The sequence below is a fragment of the Hermetia illucens genome, chromosome 5 (assembly GCF_905115235.1).
Source record: "Hermetia illucens chromosome 5, iHerIll2.2.curated.20191125, whole genome shotgun sequence".
NCBI classification, from domain to species: Eukaryota; Metazoa; Arthropoda; class Insecta; order Diptera; family Stratiomyidae; genus Hermetia; species Hermetia illucens.
The window spans coordinates 75399516-75422315 of NC_051853.1; the positions used below are offsets into that span (position 1 = coordinate 75399516).

General features: G+C 37.2%; 1 protein-coding gene across 8 annotated transcripts in view; it reads right to left on the reverse strand.

Moving 5' to 3' along the window:
• The window catches only part of LOC119658257 (broad-complex core protein isoforms 1/2/3/4/5), a 159848-nt gene that overhangs the window by 31959 nt on the left and 105089 nt on the right, over positions 1–22800 (reverse strand). For 7 of the 8 annotated variants that reach the window (XM_038065546.1, XM_038065547.1, XM_038065549.1 and 4 more), the window contains 5 exons: positions 17949–18137; positions 17448–17853; positions 16961–17198; positions 16743–16888; positions 6851–6901 (listed from right to left, as the gene is read on the reverse strand). In XM_038065546.1, coding sequence (XP_037921474.1) covers positions 6851–6901; positions 16743–16888; positions 16961–17198; positions 17448–17853; positions 17949–18137 — 1030 coding nt within the window. The remainder of the gene's footprint in view (positions 1–6850; positions 6902–16742; positions 16889–16960; positions 17199–17447; positions 17854–17948; positions 18138–22800) is intronic. The other variant, XM_038065543.1, reaches the window with a different exon arrangement.

Genomic DNA, 22800 nt, shown 5'->3' on the forward strand with positions numbered 1-22800 from the left:
GCCGATTGAAAACAAAACAAATGAAGTCCTTCACTGCAACCTAAACTTTAACCTAATTTTTAAGTCTACCCAATTGCATTATTGTTTATAAAATCAAATGAATATAATAGTGCACCAGACATATGTATTTACACATTATCCAAACTGAAGAAAGAAGCTATAAATTCTTCGAAATGAGAAAAAGCCAAATATATTAAATGTTTGCATTATTTCATATATAAACCCAAAAATCACTTTCACATTCGGTTCGTTTGTTTTAATTTTTTGGTATTTATGTCGTTGAATGAATTTTAATGCTAAAAATTCAGATAACTTGAAAATCATAACAATACCATATTATAATTAGAGGGGAAGAAGATGAGTAAGATTATATATATATATATTAAATCAAAAGTGGGGGTTCATAGGTACATAAAGGGTAAAAATGTGTTTATTAAATCAAATGTATTGAAGACTCAGATGATGAAACAGACAAAAAGTAAAACAAAAAGTAATAAAACGAAATAAAACCAGACAGACAAAACTGAAAAAATACACTTTGGATTGTTATTATGTAATATAAATAATGAGTGAGAGACAGTTATATAAAATTATAAATATTATATGTATTATATTAAACAGTAGATTATTTTAAATGAAAACACACAAACACGACGAAATATGGCACGATATATATATGTAAATATACGAATACAAAATTAGCACACAAATAAAACCAATTCACGGAAAATATATATTTCATTTTTCTTTTTGACTTTGTTGTTTCTGTTTCATTTTACTTTTCTTTTTTAGAAATGCATTTTACACTCGTTTTGACTTCAAAACAAAAACTAATTGAAAGATGAATTTGAAGTGATTTTCCTTTTTTTATTTTGGCAATTTTGATTTCGTTTTTATTCTACTTTTTTTTGCCTGAAATTTTTTTATCTTGCGACAAATATAGAGTTTTATTACGCTATTGCCTTATAGCATTCCCTATCAATTTATCTAACATTTCACTTCCATGTAAGACAATTATCTGATTTTCGGAATATCGAAAAACCTACACTAAAGAAACATTGTTTTGAATATAAATTGTGAACTATATTCATGATTACATAGTGAAGGAGAGTAAATAAAAAGTTTATGCAATGTGGACACAATTAAAGTCGAATGTCTAGCTATTTTGTCCTTGAATATAATGTTCAAATATTCTTGTGATAAGTACTGTTGGGGTTTTGTGCTTTCTGGTTGTTTTTTTTGTATTTACGAAATATAAAATGTGATTAGAAACTTTATTATCAGTAGTGTACTCTTATTTACTTTAATTATTACTTTCTGAAATATATGACTCTTGATAACTTACTAATAGCTCTGGATTTTGAGTAGATTTGCTAAACAAAATAACGAAGCGGTTGCAACTGACTATCAAAGTTTGTTTTTTTTTCAATAGATAACCAAAAATAAATTTTCATGTGGGGAAAGATGATTAATATTATAACTACTGATAGTGAGACCAGTTGAGTCTAATGGAAATGGGGGATCAAGTGTAATTTTAGAAGATCTCGGTTATTTTTAGCATGCTTTTTTAATACGGTGTGTACTTTGAGACTTGTTAAAATCAAATATACTTTTTATGGTACAGTACAGGGCAATGGTATTATGGATAGAGAATATTCTGCGAAATAAATGGAAAATATTTTTTATTTTGTTTGAAAATATATGGCCTTAATACGATCAATTGTTCAGACGAAATAATTAAGTGGCGTTTGGTTTCTGTATTCAAAAGCGCCCCAAAATATATAAGAAGTTCGTTAAAGTTTTCCGAAACGTACTGAGTGCATTTTAACCCCTGTCTTGATCATCACTTTCAAGATAAATAAAGCTAACAGTTGTACGAAAACAGTCCTAGGGAATATACTCATATCTACCCGTGATGGAAGGATGATATAAAAAACTGCATGGCAGAATTGACAGAATTGGACCAAGAAAATCTCTAAAAGAACAAGCAACAGGAAGGGGACTAATCGAATGGAATACTGATATTTTTTATCGTAAGCTTGGAATGGTAGATAGCTTATCCTTTAGAAAGACGATTAGATTGGAAAATGGTAAATATTGGCCACACAGGTCCCTACCACTATGCTAGCTAGTTCGGAGATCTCTTTCTCCACACACTTTGACCGCTCTGATGACATCTGTTTGTTCTCTCATCAGGTCACGAACTTTGGTCAAATGGCAAATGGATTTGAAAAGAGAGACAAGTATAGTGGGATTGAAGATAAACAACAAAATTAAGTTTTTCAGCCTGACGGGTCATCGCACTCCCCTAATCTAGATTAATGGGCAGAGCGAAGGCGTTGATAAATTGGTATATCTAGGAAGCGTTGTTTTTGCCAACGGTGGCATCGAGTTGAATGTTGTTTGACACATTAACAGCGCTAGATCCGCTCTCGTCGCCCTGTCTAAACTCTGGAAATGCAGTTCTCTCAGCACCGAGATCAAGTTGAGACTTTTTTGTGCTAGTGTTCTATCTATGTTGCTATATGGGAATAGTCGTGGAAAGTGAACTCCACTGTTGCCCAACAGTCTGAAGCCTTATTCAACACCTGTCTGCATGGTATCATCGGAGTGCGCTGGTCGGTGCACATGCCTGGCACTCGTACGCACCGTGATCGGTGGCAGATAGGTTACACATTAAAGGGGGGTAACATTTGCATTGCTGGCTACGATATGCAGTGGAATCTCCCCTCCCAAGATGGCCGACGAGTGGATCGCCTCAAGCGTACTTGGAGTAGAACAGGTTGCGAAGATGAAGGGTATTTCAGGTAACCACGAATGGTGTACAGGTGTCGTTGATCGGTCGATGGTGCACAGGTGTAGTTGATGCGCTATATCCCACCAAAAGTAAATGGCAACCATATTTATATATTTAGGCTACAGGGTATCTGCTGCTCATGGAATAAGTAAGTTCAACCACGATGTAAGGCACTTTCTAAATAAGGCACGTTGGGATTACCGAGAGAGGGTCAAAAGTAGTGGCAGTAGAAATGGATTTGGTTCGAATACTCCAGTAGCCAAATGTCGAGGGTTTCGTAAGCGTGCATAAACACGTGTGCAGATGACCAAGCAATTTTTGAATTGATGATGAATGAATAGGTGATATCGTAATATGAAGTTATGAAAAGGAAATTTAGCTGTATTCCTATACTTTCATTTGAACTAAAGTGTCACATCTGCTCCAAAACAATGAATGTAGATTCACTTCAAGGAAAAAATGCATGAAGGAAGGGAGGTCGCAGAAAAAGCCTATGAAAGACGTTAAAGTACTACAACGCTGAGGTATCCTAATATAAGTTATATCGCATATCTCTTCTGATTTTGCAAAATTTGTGGTTTTTAGTGATTATCTCTAAAATTCACAGTTTTAGGGTTGGTCAGAAAAATTGTCCATCGTGCACATCAGCTGAAACGCAAACTTCTCGGTAGCCTATATTATATAACTTTAATGTGTTGATGAGACAAAACTGTCCTCTACCTCATGAGGGTGATATGGGAAGCCTTAGCAACATGCGGATACCGGCTGCTCCTCCAACAAACAGAACTGAAATCTTCTTTGCTACTAATGCGCTCAAAAACAGTAATGCTTCTGGGCTTGACGGTTTTCTTGCGAAACTTTTCCGTGCGGTCCATCCTGAAAATTCTTTTTGTGTAAGTGAAATAAGAGAATAATCGTTAAGAAAACGACACGGAGACATGTTGATAAGTAGGCAGAAATGGTAGTGGATAGATCACACTTTAAGTAAGGGCGTTAATTCCATTGCGGGTTATATCGTGTAATGGAATTCCTTATCGGTACTGAAAAAGGAGACGGCCATTCTGTTCGCTGACAACGTTAGTTGGAGGTGATGTCGTTTGATATGTTAGACATAGCTTTGATGATTATTTTTGGGAATTGTTCATCTCTGATTGGTTTCACGCAAGTTTGGGAGTTTCATTGTGATTTCTCATCGTTACGGCTGTGTAAAATTCAATTGGATCTGATGGAGCTTCCCTTTCATTTCAGGATCGAGTTTTCAGTTTTAGATTCTCCGTGACCTGGTAATTCGAAAACTAAGCTTTTGTTTGTGCGACCAAGAAGGTAGTTTTAACTGTTCTCCCGAGAAGAAGGTCGATCAGATTTGTCAGTCATCAGCATATTAGTCAAATAATCTTGTATAAGCTGTACGGGCAACTAGTCTGAAACCAACCTGGTTGAAAACGTAGCAGGATGCCAGAATAATGTTTTTCGAGCAGATCAATTACTTATGGAATAATAATATGAGTCAGGGAGATTTCCTTTTAACCTACTTTTAGTTAGCACCGGGGGTTCTGAAAGTTGGCAGCGGGAGGAGTTCGCCATCACTATATTATAGAGTTATGTTTATCGGCGCCTCGGCTTGAATTTTTAACCGTGTTGTCGTTTACTTTTTGAAGTCGTCAAACCAGATGAATAAAGGGGAACTATCCCTTGCATTCTGGAAATTGACACCTGCAAGTGATCGGTGCTTGACGGTTCGATCAAGCTTATCTCTATCGATAAGAGTCATCTCTTAATAAATATATTATCAGATCACAGGGTACGATGCAGGATGTGGGTTAGATCGCGCTTCATGGCATTTGAAGCCATTTGAAGCAGTAAGTGTAACATTTAGAGGTAGCGAGTAGGATAGATACATACGTGAAATTTATACTTTATGACATTGAGGAGCAGAAATTGCGGTGTGCAAGCTCGCATTGTCGGAATCTTCAATGAAACTCAAAGTAGGTGGAGCTAGATTTACATGGTTAGCTCTATCATCTTGCTTTTTAAGTCGATACACAAACTCTAACAAATGGCCGCTGGGGGGATTACCGTAGATGACAAAAGGAGTTGAAACACCGAAAGGTGAATGTTCTCAAGATAGCAATCTCACGATAAGAACAAATGTTTCAAAGTAAATATTTGTAAATTGCATCCATATTTGTTAGAAAGTCAACAACTTATTTCAAGGCACACACTCTAACAGCCATAAATCAAAGGCCCAGATCCATTAAATTATATGCAATTAGCTGAGCTATGGTGGAACAACATATTCATTGCAAACACCACATCATCATAATATCTACTACATAGTTGCCATAAATTTCCCTACAAGACCCCTTACCAGATTTCTTCGATCCTTGACATACATCAAATGTTAACATGATATATTTCCTCCCAAATAGACTCTAATGAAAGTAATTAACCCGTTAAGGATTCATATTCAAAAGTCTAATTACCGATTAAATCACATTAACTATCGCATCACCCGCAAATCACTGGGACCAAGGTTTTCCTATCCCCAAAACCCAAAACTATTCACTCAAATCATCCCGTCGTAATTTTATTGTGTTATTTATCAACCTCTAAGCAAAACTGACTTATGAAGTGTTAAATGAAAATGTTTTTAGGGTATACCCAGGAATTATAAGTGGTGCGTGTGAAAGGTGAAAACATAATTAGTTCAACGGGGATTCTAACATAGTGACTACTATTAGCTCCTTCCCATCTGTTACGTCTTCATCGTATAGCTTTGAAATACCACATGGAATCCCGAAATCATAGTCAACAAGTTGTTCTGCTCGTATGGTACGGAGGCCAACAAAAAGGACAAAACCTTATCACACTTAAGTATTTAAGTAGACATTTCCCTTCCTCCAGGAATTTCCACTCAAATCCTCACGCCTTAAAGCTTGTAATTTCGGTTCAGCTAAAGGATATGCTCACATAAACTGTTTCGGATTGTATATGTTCTACACCTATGTATCTATTGGCTTCAATGGAGTGCTATAAAATGGAAAGATAGCTCTTATAAACTTTATACAAAAGCAGACACTTTCCAAAGGGTATGCGTATACGTAGCCCACTTGACTGGATGTGTGTACGGTGGATGTGAAATTGTTAACAACTAGAATCCTGTTAAATGTTCATATCAAGTCGACCGCATGAATTGAATTAATATGGGTTTGAATACGTGGGAAAGTTTAAGTTTTTGGGGGATGGGGTTATCTTAGCAAGTTTACGATATTGCGGGAATAAACTGAAATATCTGAAAATTTTAAGTATGACTTTAAGGCAGGAAATTATGTAAGTTTTAATGAGGAAAGTGTTGGGGCTACAATTTGGAGAATGGGTTGCGTAGAGCGTGCAAGGGTTGGGTTTGCGATGTATTCAATTATTTCGTCCTTAGAACTGATAGTCAGTAGCCGCTAACAGCGATTTAAATGTAAGGATAAACTGAATCAAAATAAAAAATATAAGGTCGAAATAAATTCAATTAATTAAAACAAATCTCAATGATTGTTTATTAGTTATCTACCCGATTAAGAAATTTTAAAAAATGCGGATAGTTTCCCTTTCTTTCTAATCTTTTCAGAGCTATAGTTCACGACCCCATTCAAAACGATGTTTCTTTGAATGCTGATATCTCAATTTGTCTTTTGTTTTAAATGTTTCCACCAAAATATAATTTATAATACACAACAACGTAAAGAAAGAAATTTTGCATTATCCATTTATTAATTTTTGAATGACATTTCAAACTCATGTAATAGTAAGTTCCCAATCAAAACATGACATATACACTTAAATTTCAATTATATTGAGAAAAATCACACACGTTTCATGCTGTTAAGGCAAAATTTCTTTTCTTCATTTTTTTGTTCTTTCGAAAATTAAAAATAGTAAAATTATGTAGGATTGGTTTTAGTAGAGAAATTTTTTATTTGAAAATTTCTTGAAAATATTTAAGTAAAATAAATTAGGTATATATATACGATAGTAGGAGAGTAAATAAACATTAATGCTTACCTTGAGGTGATCCAGCTAATTCAGCAGCGGATTGAAGTTGTGAACTAAAACCTGTGAAGTTAGAGAAATTTGTAAATGGTGAATATACATTAAACTCACATATAAATTAAATAAAGATTTAATTTTAAGGTAAAAGCACAAAACTATATAAACCAACACGTTCCCTTTGACTTTATACACATAATATTATATAATACATAATCCTAACTGTCGAAACTTTCCTTAGTACAAGATGATTTCAGGGCAACGATTTACTTAAAAAAATTGAAATTAGTGAAAGATACTTAAAATTCTATAATTAAGGACTAGGATTTCAAATATTTAATTCGATGGTAAGTGAGTGAGTGTTATAAAAATTCCAAGTGATCTGATCATAATGAAAAATTTGTGGAAAATCCAGGGAAACCCCTATCGATAAAATTGAGAAAAAGTATCTTTGGGGACTGAACTAGCAAATATACAAGCGGCATGAATTTTGATATTTGATATTTTTCGTACAAATTCGACTATACATCCATAAAGGAGCAGCCAGTTCTTTTCAAAAACGTTAGTGTCCTTTTGTTTCTGTATTTTTTCCGATTTATTTGAATCGAATTAGATGATTCCAGATTTCTGAAATTATATAGGAACCAGTTACAGGGTATAGATTCTAATTGCAAATGGCAAGTGAGCACTTGTGGCCTCAGACTATGAAATTGTCAACCTAGTTCTGAAAATGAGCAGGAGTTTTGGCTTCGTAGGATTCCAAAATCGAGTCCTTAGTATTTAGTAGGATATTTCTGGTGAAAAGTCAGATATTATGGTACACAGACGGATCTAATATGAAGACGAGACATGAAGTGAATCCGAAATATGTCATATCGGTCCGGTTAGATCCAAACACTAGCGTTTCAGGCAGAAGTGTTGGCAATAAACCTGTTAGCCGGAAAGAATTTTTCGTCTGAAAGTCAGGTAGCGCTATTCGAGCATCTCGTAGCAGATCTAAATTAGTGCGAGGATGCTAAAAAGATCCTAACAACTGAAAACGAAGTTACTTTGCACTTGATAGCGGGACTTAGGATCTCAATCACCATTTGTCGGAACAGAAACTTTACTTGGGTTTAGTAAATTCGAGGCTGTGATGATGGTTTTTCAACTGGGGGAACTGGGAAACCAAACAACTAATCCATCAAGCGTCGCTAAAATATACTTAATGTTACGATCGCTTAAAGTGAACGAAAGTGTTAAGCAACGTTACGAAGAGGCTGGCGATGTTGCTGATCGGTCTAGAGTCGTTCGGTCGTGTTGTGCTCGTTGAGTGTCTCAGCGAGTGATCGAACTAAGCAAGCATTTTTAGCCCCCTGCGCCAACTTTTCCAATAGTGACATTTTGTGGACTTATTGACATTACATTTTGTGGAATATTGAATTATTTAACATTTTTTTAACTGCCCTTCCTGAACTTTTTTAATATTGAATTTTCATTCAGACATTTCAACAGCCTTTTTTTGTATACACTGAGGTGTGTACCATTTCAACTTTGTAAACTTTCTGAACAACATGTTCCTCAATGGCATTTTATCTGTATGTGCAGGGAGCCCGAATTGTCACGGTCGAAATTTTAGGATTGCAATGGTTATTGCGGGAAATCTTTCCACATTAAATGTCTTGGAATTCTTTCTGGAATTCTGGATATCCGTGATATCTGTGCGGAATTCAGATTTTATCCGCCTTCTCCACCTATTGTTGGCTGGCCTCCACTTGTCAGCAGCTGGAACCACGGACAATACTCTGTGCAGACCTCGTTGGGTGCCAACAACAAGCGATCCTGGATCTACTTCTATAGCAGTTGGAGGCATCCACGACGAGCAGGCTCTGCCTCACATGCTTCTCGCTGCTCCACTCGCGGCTGCTCCTTAGTCGACAGCACCGTCTACTGCCAAGACTGTTGTTCCGTTTGTGGCCCAATCTACAACGCAGCCTGCTATGCAGTTCGCCACCGAAGCAATTCCGAAAAAGTCTACGATGCTGTTTCGCTACCTTCAAGTGGACATTTTTTAGATCCTCTTCTTCAGATTACGAATTGGAACACAACTGCTCGACCTTTTAACATCATTTTCGTCGCCGACGAAACGCCACTGCCCGTCACTGCTATCAATCCTGGCAAATGATTCAATCGTGCCAGCAGCCTCGGGTTATAGGTGACCTTCCCATCTAAACAACCAGACTTACGTTTTCCACTTCTACAGATAAGGTACTGGATTACATTAAAAACAAGGTTGGCGTACTTCCACCATTGTCTTGTGTCAAACTGACAAAAGACAGCAACCCCCACCGAGTGATAACTTTTTTTAAAGTCACTTATCCGTATGAAAATGACACAATCGGCAATTCTTCTTTCTATAGTAGTAACTCACAAGTAAATTTCAGGACACCCCGGCTGTGTTTATTGTCCGTCTGTTCTATCAAAATGTAAAGGGATTAAGAACCACGCGGGCTTAGCAACATCATGTAATTTGTATTTGTGAAACTTGGCTCAATGACAATATACTGCATTTTGAGTTCCCCGATGGGTATTTCATTTTCCGCTGCAACAGAGATTGCACAGCGTTATGTAAGTCCACTGGCGGTGGAGTCCTAATTGCAATTAAAGATCAACTCCCTCTGGGTATTATCTTCAACAAAAGTTTAGAAGAATACTACTTTTCTCATCATCCCTATCCTTAAGAGCGGAGATTCTTTACTAACTGTGAACTACCATCCCATCTCTCTTCTTTCGTTTTGCTACAAAATCCTCGAGAGATACAACTGGCTGACCGCGCGTTTGGGTCACCTCTTTTGAACGAACAGCATTTTTTCGTGAAACACTGATCTATTGTTTCAAACCTTCTGGTCTTTACCAACTTCGTTGCTAAATGCCATAATTCACGACAAGAGTTATACGCTTTTTATACTGTTGAACACAATATTCTCCAAACACTCTCTACTCAACTTCCCACCCTCCTGAATGATATGTTGGCTTTCTTCCTACCTCTCATACCGTTCCTGCAGAGTTTCTTCTCATGTGCACTCCTTTCTTTCTCTCTCTCCCTCCTTTGGTATTCCTCAAGTTTCCATTCTTGGTCTCTACGATTATAGATTTTATTCGTGGCCTCCCCTTCAGCCTCACCTGTCCGTCTTCGCTATACGCTGACGACCTTAAATTATTTGCTTCTGCTTTACCTCCGCTGGACTGTGCTTCATCTTGCAGTCCACCCTTGATACTTTAGCTCGTTGGTGTTCGGTTAACAAGCTGACACTGAATGGTAACAAATGCCACTGGATGCGCTTTTCACTCAAATCCCCCCAACATCATTTTCCTACTCTCTTGGAGGACAAACCATTTCACGATTGACCTCCGTTCAATACCTGAAACTTTGCTTCAGTTCGCACTTCATTGACATCATCAATCGAGCTTCCAAAATGTCTGGTTTTATCCAACGTTTCTCCTCCAACTACCTCAATTCAGCCCTCCTTAACACTTTTCAACTCCTTTGCCAGAAATATGTTGTCTGGTTTTCCTTCCGCAACCGTGGCTGTCGCGCTTTTGAAGGAATCTAATTTTCTGTATATTGTCTTTAAATATTTACCGGAATGGTCATCCTGGCCATCCCCAGCGTTCGTAGAGAGGTGGGGTAAACAAAGTTTCAGAATGAAAGCGGGGGCGGCGCCGTTGAAAGAAGCTGAAGAATTTAGAAGGGTCGAATGTATGATACAAGGACGTTTAATCTTAATTCCAAAATAAGACTTCTATCTAATTGTGTAATTGTGAAAGTTATTCGGAAAATCCGAGCCATGCTGCAAATTATGTGGGCCACCTATCATCCCCCTTCTCCTCTGGCCCCGAGTGACTCACACTCTTTCGCCGCTCCTCTCATCAAGTTCGATTGCCAGTTGCACCACTTGGAGCCTTTTTCGATTACACAAGAACACACGAGTCTTACGATATGATGAGTGAAATCCAACAGTTGCTGGGAATGCCTGAACCAACTTGGAGTATACACATGTGATACTCAAATTGAAAATACGAATTCAGTTATTAGATTTATATAAAAAGAAACGGTAAATTGTTCTCTAAAGAATATCTTCTATTCTACCTCAATATTGGAGTCTCCAAAAAGACGTAAGAATCATATGTATGTAAATTACAAAGTGACCGATCTTTCGTACGTCATACGAAATCTGGATGACGTCGTTCATATAACTATGAGTAGTATTGACAATTTTTAGGACCAAACATAATCCACTTGGGATAAAGTTCACAAAAAAGTTCAATGTTCAAATATTAGGAACATGAATGACACTTCAGTTCCAAATGAAAGGGGAAAAGTCCAAACAATAAACTTACGAATCATCTAGAGATACTCTATCTGCTTTAGTTCATGAGGGAGCATTCTTTTGGTTGAAAATATCTCAAAGTTATTTTTGCTATTGTATTATCTACTGAAGGCTATTTTCTCAAGCAATTTTCACACGTCACCTTGCAATTTGATCTGGACTTTTCTTGATATTTACGTCAATTATTTAGATTATAATCATGCATGCTAATTACGCCAACTATCAAAGCAAACATTTTAAGTTATAAACAAACAATTGCAGTTAGCGATATCATCAGCCTAGTTGCTTATACCCTGATAAGCTTCTTGCATTTTCAATAGAATTTTTTTTTTCATTTTATTATCGTCTAATCAAGGGCATTTGAAAGTGAATTCGGATGACGATATTTCGGGGAAAAAAAGAAAACACCGAAGCGATCGAAATACTAAAAATTCGTAAAAAACGTGCTAGCCCACTATAAAACGTACACGACGAGTATGTTATCAAAAATAAAAATAAAATGCATGTACTATCACCACTACACTGATGACTTTTGCCTAATTATAAATAACAAAATGCATGAGAGCGTGCTTGCTGAACGAAATTTTAGATCAATCTAATTTTTTTCTTGTTTCTTTGGTAGTAGGAATAGATAAATCTAGTATTTATCTAATCATGGATTGTGTGATGCATTGTTTAATTCAAAATATAAAGTAATGGCTAATTAACTAAAAGTATGCAGCTTTGTATTATCGGTGGAATTATCTTTGGATTATATGTAATGGAGGTGTGTTTAAAGTTGTATTACTTCCAAAATATGGACGATCCGCTTTGTTACGTGATGAAGTAGATTTAACTACCAAATTTTTCATCCATTATAGAGTTATGTGCAAAAGTGTACATTTTATATCATTTCTGATCCAAGGTTGATTCTTCTCGATCTGACTACAAAAGTTGATTGAGAAAATAGAACGCAAGGGACCACCGTATAGTAAATTCAATAGATGCACTCTTTCGAGGTGAATAAAGGGCGCACTTTGATATATATGAATTGCCGGAAGCGAAATATAGTACAACACACACTTGGAAACTGTAATTGATAACTTCTTCATACATATAGATAAATTGCGAGAAAATTGAGCCAAGCATTCTAAAATTTTCGTCACAACTGCAACTAAGGAGATACTCTAGAGTCAATAGAACGACATCTGCTATAGTTAAAATAATACACTAGCACGGTGCGATGACCGAGGCAGTTGAGCGTCGGAGGCACTCGTAGTTCGGGCTTGAATCTTAAATCCGGCCACCAGGGCGGGCCAACCAATTCTGTATCCCTAACAGCAATTTCGTTACCTGGCCTACGCCATTACTCCCTCTGAGGGTGTATCACATTTTCTTTTTTTACCATACATATTGTTCTTCTAGACTTTCCCGCCTGGATCATTCTCACCCCTACAGATCAGATAACCTGTCTACCGCAGCCTATTAAGCCAATTGGTCCATAATCAGACCGTCGTGGTATCGCTTATAAGTTCCTTCATTGTGTAGGCTACGGAACCATCCATTTTGCTGTGATGGACCAGACATCTTTTAAAGGATTTTTTTTTGGAACGTGGCTTAGAGTTTGCAAATTTTCTTGCTAAGATTCTACGCTTCCGAGGAATATATGAGAGCTAACAAGACCATTGTATTGTACATTGGGAGCTTTGACCCTATGGTGAGATGAAACATCTGTGTTTCGTGTTATAAGTTGAAGTGGATGATAGCAAGTGGTACTGAGCAGATCATACACTGAGAATGGGCCATATTTTTTTTTGTGTTTGTGCAATTTGGTTTTCCACTAAGGTTGATTAGTTTTGAACAGGTGGCACTTATCGAGAAATCGTATAACTTATTTTCTGCGTTTGGTTAGCTTGCAAAATAGGGGGGATTGGTACTAGTAGAGTGTCTGTACAAGTTTTTGCGATTTTCTCAATTCATCACGTTCACCACTTTAAATCGAGAGGTAGTTTTTAGTTCGTCGAGTCTAGGATAAGGAAAGCCTTGTTGAGGGAAACCGCTATGGTAAGTGAAGTTGATTCCTAGTCTCAGCCTTGAATGAACGCCGATGTCTTCAGCATGGAGGGAGGTAAAACTCATTTAAGATATTATCTACTGTATAAATTCGGGGCAAAATGCATGCGCTGCATCGAAGTAGAATTTGGGAGAAATTTGTATTCGAAAGCGGAGTTCAACAGGGTTTCATTTTGGCATTGATATTATTTCTTCAGGTTGTGGGTAATATTGTTCATGCTGCTGTGCTTGGAGGCATGTTTCTTTAAACACCCAGATATGCAGATGATGTCTGCTTCCTCCTTTACCAGGTCATGGAACTTGGCCAAATGAACTCTGAATTTTAAGAAGAAGGCAAAGGCACTGACTAATGAAGAAAAGTGAAGAGCATTGAAGGCATTGATCAATTTGCATATCTGTGCAACATTGTCAGTATCGAAGATGGTACTGAATTTGACGTCCCTAGATGCCTTAACAACCTCAGATATGGCTTTGATGTTTTGTCCAAAATCTTGAAAGTCAACAATTTCAACACCAAGAACAAGTTGAGGTTGTTCGGTACCAATATTCTTTCAGTGTTGCTTTGTGGGAGTAGCAGGTAGAAGTGACAACCAATGATCCCCGAAGTTTACAAGCTTTCGTCTCCACTTGTTTGCATGATATTGTGCCATTGAGTTACTTTTGCCCGAAGCAGTCATAAGCAAAGTACAACATCAGTGCAAGGCTATCAGTGGCCAAGGACGTGTTGATTGGAAAGCGGAAGTGGTGGCAGATAGGTCATATATGAACAACGAGCTCCCTGTGGGCTCTGTCGTACAATGTAAACCACTATTTCGACGAGCCTTGGAGCCATATGGTTTAGAACAGCGGAGGAAGAGTGCAGCTCTGGGGGAAATTGAGACTCATTTCGGCGGAACGTCAACGATGGCGCATAATTGCCGGTTGGTGCACCATGCACATTTCTTAATAGCACGTCCACGCGATTTTATATCTTTGATGATCGGTCCAGCCATTAAACAAATCGTGGTGCCTGATACCCACCCAGCCGTAACAAGAAACTTGCGGCGCTTTTCACTTCGTCCGACTGTTTTATCGCTTCTACCATTTTTATTAAATGCTCTAATATTGTTACTAGTTCCTTTTATTTATATTCCCAGTATCTGTTCACTAATGTACCACTTTAACATATATCGCTTCTTGCGCGCATGTCGTAGTAGTAGCCTTTCCTCAAGTGCTGATTCCTTTCTTTTTCCCTGGAATTTTCATACATTAACGCCAAACCCTGCCCTTGCGGGACCATTGTGGGGCGTTCGATGCACCTTCCAGGCTCGATTGAGTTCTTGGTTTTTTTTTTGTTGATCGCGGCTATAAGGCGGTCAACCTCCACTACGAGGTTGTGCGGCCCGATATCCACGTTAAAGGATCAGTGTAAGGGTACAACGGCTTTTTCGGAATAATCCCATGTCCTGTACAAGTCCTTCCTAGCGACTTTTTGGAAGTCTGCAGTCACCTCAGACGGTGAAGATAGTGTGCCTTATCCACTAGGAGATCCAAAGAGATCAGTGCATGCCCACAGCGTGATTGGTTGTTATACTGAACTGACCCTCCTTCGCTTGTCCAATGCTTTCGTCCAGTCAGGGGACGTGTATACCAGAATGGATTTCACCGTCTTTGCCAGAAACAGCCTGCTGTAGATGAACTACCTTTTGCTACCTTCTCTGGTGCATAGTCCAAGGGGCCTTGAAACTCAATATCCCCAGGTACTCAATGATTGATTGAATGATGATTGAATGTCGAATGTTGACAGTATTATTTTTGTTACCGTTGCTAATGAACATCGCCTCTATCCTGTAGTTCACCAGGTCCCGTGTCACCATCCGTAACCATGATTTTGAGGAATGAATAGTTTAACGTCCTCGTGGTGTTTTTATTGCTCCGTTAGAGCACCTTTAACCTCGATAAAGGGGGAAAGTCTCCTTTATATCATCCTTTTCAACATCATTCCCATTGCCTCCCTTCATCCTTTATATATGTTGAATTCATCCACATTCTCTATCAAGGTACCATTTGCTCCTAATGAGGTAAGGATCCGCGTATTGACTTTTTCGCACTTAGTTTTCTATGTGCTGATTCTTAGTTCGGGTCCTCCCGCATGATTTATGCTAGCGGGCTGCCTTGTTTAATTCTTTTATTCAACTAGAAGAGTCATTCTGTAGTATCAATTCGACCGGGTCTTTATAAATAATTTGAGTCGGGCGTAAAAGGGTTCCAAGGGTTCATTTCTTTGTTAGCATCTTTTATAGTTCTTCATAGCTGATTGTATTGGATCAAGTCAAGCCTATGAAGCGATCAGTCGTGAGGTGCATTCTCGAAGATGATTGCTTCTACTGTTTTTTTATGTTCACTGTGTGCTATCGGCTGAAATATTCAGTTATTGTGCGGACCCAATTTAAGATCTGAGTTTGTAAACATTTTCTCAACTCTCTTTGAGCAGCGTTTGACTTATTGACGATCACATCGTTCGGTATCCCCTGACGCGTTAGAAACAATAGAACCGCCTCCGTTGTGTTGTTCAAAATCTTGCAATGCAGGTATCTTAACAATAACTTCAAGTTGAGGTTATTCCGAGTCAAGATTTATGGGAATAGCGGAAGTAGTAGTGGATTAGTCATACATTAAGAAAAGACGACAACTTCATTGCCAAGTATGAACCCCCCAGAACGCTCTAGAAATACGTGGCACAGAACAGCAGCAATGTAGGCACACATTTCTTGAAGGCGACAATGATAGTGCGTAGGGGGGTCAAATATCAACAATCTTTTTTTCGATATCATTTCATTTAATCTTCCATTTTCTGATACTGTAATCTGGCATGCGTTTCATGATTTCGATTATCTCATATGTATATTTATTTTCTTTTTTCTCGTTCAAGAAGTAAATCTCCAGCGCTAAATATTTGCTGCCTCTCCCCCTCGCTAAAGTATGCCTCGATTTAGGTGATCTATTCCTTCAAGGCTCCTTTTGCAGAGCTCAGCTTATATTACAATACACATGAACCTAGTAAATGTCAAAATTGCACTTCATTGTAATTCGGTTCTTCAGCCTTGTTTTCCTCCAAAAGGGATCTGGCCCTACTCTTGAATGATTACGTAAGTAATTTATCCCTATTTTGTATTCTAGGGAGGGTAGCAGTGGCATCAGCCCAAGCCTAAGCCTAACTAACTAATGAGAAATCGCGAAAGACTTTCTAGCGTTAAAAAAGAATGAAGAACGAAGGATTCAAAGGATTAGCTTTTAGTTAAAATTTGCTCATTCCCGGTATAAATTGAAGTTGGCATAGTTTGTGTGTAGACAAGTTCATGGATATGTACACACATATATTCGAACTTTATGGATGTATCTAATCTAATATAATAACATCTAAATACCACGACTGAGAGATAAACTGATTGAATTGTTGCATGGCTCATTTATCCAGATAATTCTATCAAAAAATTAATTCTTACCTTGAAGTGTTGCATCTGTCAGGGCAGCCATGGAGAAATTATACGAACCGGGCGTTGGAAATAATTTACTATCGGCCGGTGACATTAAAAAAGGAGGCGGGGGATGTGAGTGTATGCTGTTCTCGATTTCATCGTCATTAGCCGAACTGCAAGTTAAAACAAATCTTTAATTCTGACTATCAATCTCATCGTAATCCTTAAGTATCTTAATAACTTACCTCAGAGAACCTTTTCCATCTCCAACACTACTTGATCGATTCGGGTCAATATCACCAGTCGAGTCATTACTATGTTCATCTGATTGCGGATTATTATTTGAACAGACCAACTCCATTGGTTCGGATTTAACATCATCTGCAGTTCGGCTTGTGGGTGAGGGTGTCAGACTATCTTTATCTACATTTGAGAGTCCATTGCCGTTACCTGTTTGTCCGTTTCCTTCAATTGAATAGAAATCTGAATGAGTTGAAAATGAAAATTTTCAGGAGCACTTGGCATAGCGTCGATCAGACCAGAATACAGGGACACAATGTGAATCTCAAAAGCGGAGTCTTTACTCTAATCTTGACAAAACAGGTCCTTTTCGCAATTCGCGTCTTGCGTAGTACAATCAGACAGTGAGCTGACTCTACTGAGAAACCATTGCGGAAACCATATTATACCCTGATCTGATTCCATCAACAGCATCACATCCACACATCTTACCATCATTTTTCTCACACTTATCGTCCTTAAGCGGTGGTGTATTGTTATTGTTGTGTTTAATCGTTGAAAAATCTGCTGCGGTCACTTGTGGCATGTGACTTGTAACGTCTGGACTGTTGTTATTGCCGGACAATCCATTATCGGGCCGATGTCGTTTCAATGATAGATCGTCCGATTGATTTGAATTTTGCCTATCTCGTCGAAATGCAGCAGCCGCAGCAGCTCGCCTCAGCAATTGATTCACCGACGAGTTGGGTAGCGATGGATGTAAACTATTCAGATGCGGGGGTGGTGATGCACCTTGTGGAAAAAGTGGTGGATCATCGTGTAATTTGTCGGAAAATGAATGATGATTGATTGATGTGCGTCCACCAGAATTTGCAAGATTTTGAATTTGTGCTAATTGCTGTAAGGGATGATTGGAGTTAGTTAGATAACCGTTTTTCAAAGACTTTGGAGACGGGTTTCGATCTGGATTAAGGCTTATATACGAGTACTTACACTATTTGTTTCTTCCGCCTGTTGTTGTGTTAGACCAGACACTCGAAGTACTTCAGCCGTCTTTAAAAATGAACTTAATGATCTTTGATGAACATTCACTTCACCGTGATAGATGAATTCAACCAGGGCGTGTAAATCGGGGAATGAGACATCTTGCAGGACAATCACTGGATGTTTACACGGCGTGCTCTGAAAAAGGATAAAAAGAGAATTATATTAAGTATGCAGTAAAGGGAGCGGGTATGGAGGAACAACATGAGGGAAGTCAAGCTGAGGAAGGTGTAACGCATTTTTAGAAGGAAGAAGCTTTTGACTGAAGTCAGCAGAATATTTTTCCAATTGAATCATAGAATGACTAAATTTTTCCAGATCCTCAGTCCCATCGACTCACATAAATTAAGTTCTACGGCTTATAAGTAAGAACCGTATCTGCGGGAGGAAGATCTAGAGAAGGAAAAGAGACTGTTATAAATCAGTTTGAGATCTTTTTTAAACTTAGTCCCGAATTCCAATTGATGAAAGGATATAAAGAATATATGCTTTTAGAGAATTTTAATTTCTTCAAAGTACTTATAAAAAGAAAGCTTACTGTCCAGAAGCCCATCGAGGGAGCTAACGTTCTTCGACCATTGTGCAATTCTGCACAAATGGATATACTTTTTGTCTTCACATAAAGAGATGATGCCTTTTGTGGACTAACTGAAATTCACAGGGGGACGAAAGATGATGCGACTTTTCATAGCCTTAAGCGCCTACTTCTCTGATTGTCTACATAGATACACCAATGGTATGTGGTGACCAGAAACTAGAAGAGAAGGGGCAGATAATGTGCTGATCAATGATACTATGACACTAAGTTGTCTGTAGCAAACGCAAGAAGCGCCCAAAATGCAAGGTATTTCTTGCGACAAGAGTGAATGATGAAATTTTAGGCTAAAGGAGGGGGTGTACTGGTTCGATCCAGATGAATTCTACGTAAAAGGAAAGAGGGAGCTAAAACGACGTGGTGGATGTAGGAGAAATGCAGTACTTATCCAATCAATGGAACAACACAATTAGCCGAAGGATAGATCATCTATGGTAGAAAAAGAAGACCAGGCAGACCCTGCCTAAGATGGAGCGATGGCGTAGGCGGACGCCAGAGAGCTTTTAGGGATATCGAATTGGTGGACCTCGCCGCAAAACCGGGATACCTGGAGTTCCTTATTAAGACAGGCCTAAACCGGATACCGGTTGTTCCCCCGTTGATGATGATGATGAAGCTTGTGGTAGGAGTCCATAACGCATCAAGCATTTCACTAATCTTATATACACAAAAGTACTAACAAAATCGAATATTTCCTCTCGGATTTAACCATTTTCTTAAGAATTCTTGCGACCTCGATGTTGCTTTTGTTGCTCTTCCTCGAACGTACGAATACCTCTTGCAGTTTTTTTTATTTTTTTGTTTTATTATAAATAGTCTTTAATATAATATTCCTTTAGTTTGATTTTTTGTTTGGAGTTATATTCTTGTGTTGTCTTTTCGGTTGTATTAAAAGTTAATTTTTTTTTAACTTTGTATAGTTCATTAGCAATTTATTTATTTGTAAGGCATTGATAATTTTGTTATTGATTTTGTTTGTTTTTCAATTTAATTAATTTTTGTTATTTTATTTTTTATTATGCTATGATTCGCTTAAAATGTTCTATTAAATTTTAGTTTAGTTTGATCCTTAATTTCGGGTAAATTTTCTCTGTTTCTAAGTGTTAATGACTATCGTACGATGTGTACTCCAAGGGCCCTGCCCTGCCCTGCCCCCCCGCGATAAGTTATTGATATTTAGCAGTTCTAAAGTATACCATTAAAAATCATTTGTTGTCCTGGTCTTTATGCTCTAAAATCTGCATTTTTTATGATCACTATCAGCTTCTCATTTTGAAAATCAAACCAAAATTGGATACTCTTTCTGAAGGAAATTCAATATTTTGAATTATGCTTCATTTCAAGGTATATTATTCTATCTATTTCTTCCTGTATCATGAATGATGAAGTACTTTGTGTCAAGTACTGGATAATTCTAACGTACTTCTGGATGGTAACTAAAGACTAATGCTATTTCTAAGTGCAACGGTGCTAATATTGTATACAACAATAAAAGCAAAAGATTTATAAACATACATATATTATTATTTTTGAACATCCAAATCTACATATTTCAGCCAGGGTTGTTATACCTACTGACTGAAAAATTGAATGTTCAAGAAAGCTAAGAATGATTTTAATTTGGGTTATTTTAAATTTATTACTTTTTCTGCATAATTCAATCGTTAAATATACAAGTTGAAGACAACCTCTAAAAATTCACCAAATATTATAAACCACTTTCATTGCAACTCAATTGGATTGATGCATATACGAGTAAATAGTAAAAAGTCTGTATATAACACTTCTCTAAAGGCCTGTATAAGTATATATGTGGCTTTATGTCTTTCTATACCCTTCAATTCCTGCTCGACACCATCGTTAATAACAAAATTAGGTCACACACAACACCAAGATGCAGCCTGCGCTGGTTACTTCAGATGCTATTTAAAAAAAAGACACAAAAATGCTGATTTACTGCATAAACATTATGCACTTACAGGCAGTAACAATTGTTTGCTTGTGTGTATTCGAGATGCAACAGGGCCACCGTAAAGGAAGGCTGCTTGCTGGAATGCACCACCAGAAGTCAAGTGAAGAGACGGTGACGGCGAAATCAGAGGGAAACAAATAACTAAACAAATAAAAACGGAAAGGAGAAAAATACTATGTAAAATAAAACACTGTATAGTGTGAAGAAGGCCTACTGCAAGAGGCAACATACGAAACCCACTGGAAAAAGTTTTTACTGACGAAACAGAAAATGCAGTGGAATGAAAAGAAATGAAAGTATAAAGCGCATCTCTCTTCATAACATAAGTGTGTATTACACGCAAACTTTTTGGTAAAAATAAAAGAAATGTATAAAATAAGATTATTTAAATAAATACGTAAGTGCATGTATGTATGTGTGCGATAATTTTTCTTAAAATTTACAGTGTTGTCACGAGATACATCTTTCAATGCTTTTTAGTATAATGCAACTGAGGATAGGAGAAAAACAACAAAAATTAAATTTGCACTTAGTAAGCTCCTCTGGTAAAAGAGTAAACTAATAATTAAATGTAATCATTATGATAAAATTTTGGTATTTATATGGAAGTAGGTATTTATATGAAAGTGGATATTTATCTGCAGCAAATATTTACATTTACAAAAAATGTTTTTATCATTAAACTAAAACCGTTTCAGGTGCCTGCAGGGGTCAAAGAAGTTGCGTTCAAAATTTATAAACGTATACACCTGACATATATTTATAATATAATAATTCTTTTATATTATATTAAAAGCAATTCAGAAATATCTTCTGAATAAATGGATCGCCCAATTGAGAGAATGAATGATTTAAAGAAAATTGATTAGAATTTGGACAAAATAACGAATCTTTTCGAACTTTCTAAAAATTTTCGTTGCATATTATACAAAAATTACAGAAATATCACGGCATCAGCGTTCCAACTATGCCTTCACAGCAAAAGCCTAAAAAAAACTCTTAAAATCGAATGCACACTAAAAAAATGCATCTTATTTCATAACGTCCCTGTATAAAAGTGGAATGCATTCAAAAAGGCAACGAGAAAGTAGGACACAGAGTCTAAGCGGACATTGATGATTATTTGGTGGATGGCTGCATAATCAAAAATAAAAACCAACCACGAAAAAGATAAAACAAGATCCTCCTTTATAACACATTATTTTGGGCATCATTGCATGACTTGTTGCAATTTCAAAGTGCAACCATTGCCGTCAGCGGAGGGAGAGAAGAGTTGCATTTTTTTCATTTTTAGGCTTGTCTTTTTAGTTCTCATTTCGTCTTGTTTTTTTTTGTTTTTTAATTCAACCGATTTATCTTCATTGCACTTGTCTGTAACACATTCTTTTGTGCATGGATGTTGATGTATTGTGAGTATTGCGGTGGTGTTTATATTATGTATTATTACAGAAGCCAAGTGAATGGGAACTTTCAAAGACCTACTGCACTATGTGATCAGTGCAATGCAAACTGTCCTTGGGTCAGTGAGTGTTCTTTATATGATATATATATATATAGATTAGTACCTATAAATTTGATGGGTTGCAATAACTATGAGAAATCCTTCTGCACTGTTCGAAGTCAATTAAAGGTGCTAAATTTGAAAACGTGATAATGAATAAATGAGCTCTCTATTTGCATGTGAGATACAGAGAAAATAGGTCAATGCGGGTTTTAGTCGTCTCGCATGACAACCACGCATGACCAAGGCAAAATAATTGCTAGCAGCAACTTATTTTCCTTTAGGAACATTCAAAATAGAAGGTAAAATTTAAATTCTTTACTTTATTGAATGTTGCTTTCTGATGACCACACACTAGCGTGCATTTTCGCACTTTTGATTCGACATTGAGTTAATTTATCATTATAGGGTTTTCAGAATTGGACAAATACTGAGTTTAGTTAGAGTACTAAATCATTCATGCATTCTATTTTGAAATAAAAGCATTGTGAAACTTCGACCCTTTCTAAGCGAATGCCTTCGATACCTTCCATGTTTGTTAGGATCTTTGATGGAAAAGATTGACCTGAGGAGGATGCACAAAGACTTTCTCCGAAAGGTTTTGTCGAATGGTGGACAATGCTAAAATAATTTTATTGAAATAGTTATAGTTATAGTTTTGTCAGGGAGAAAAGTTAGAAGAATATTTGGAACAATTTCAAATAAAATTAAAAAATAAGAAAAATTGCCTCAA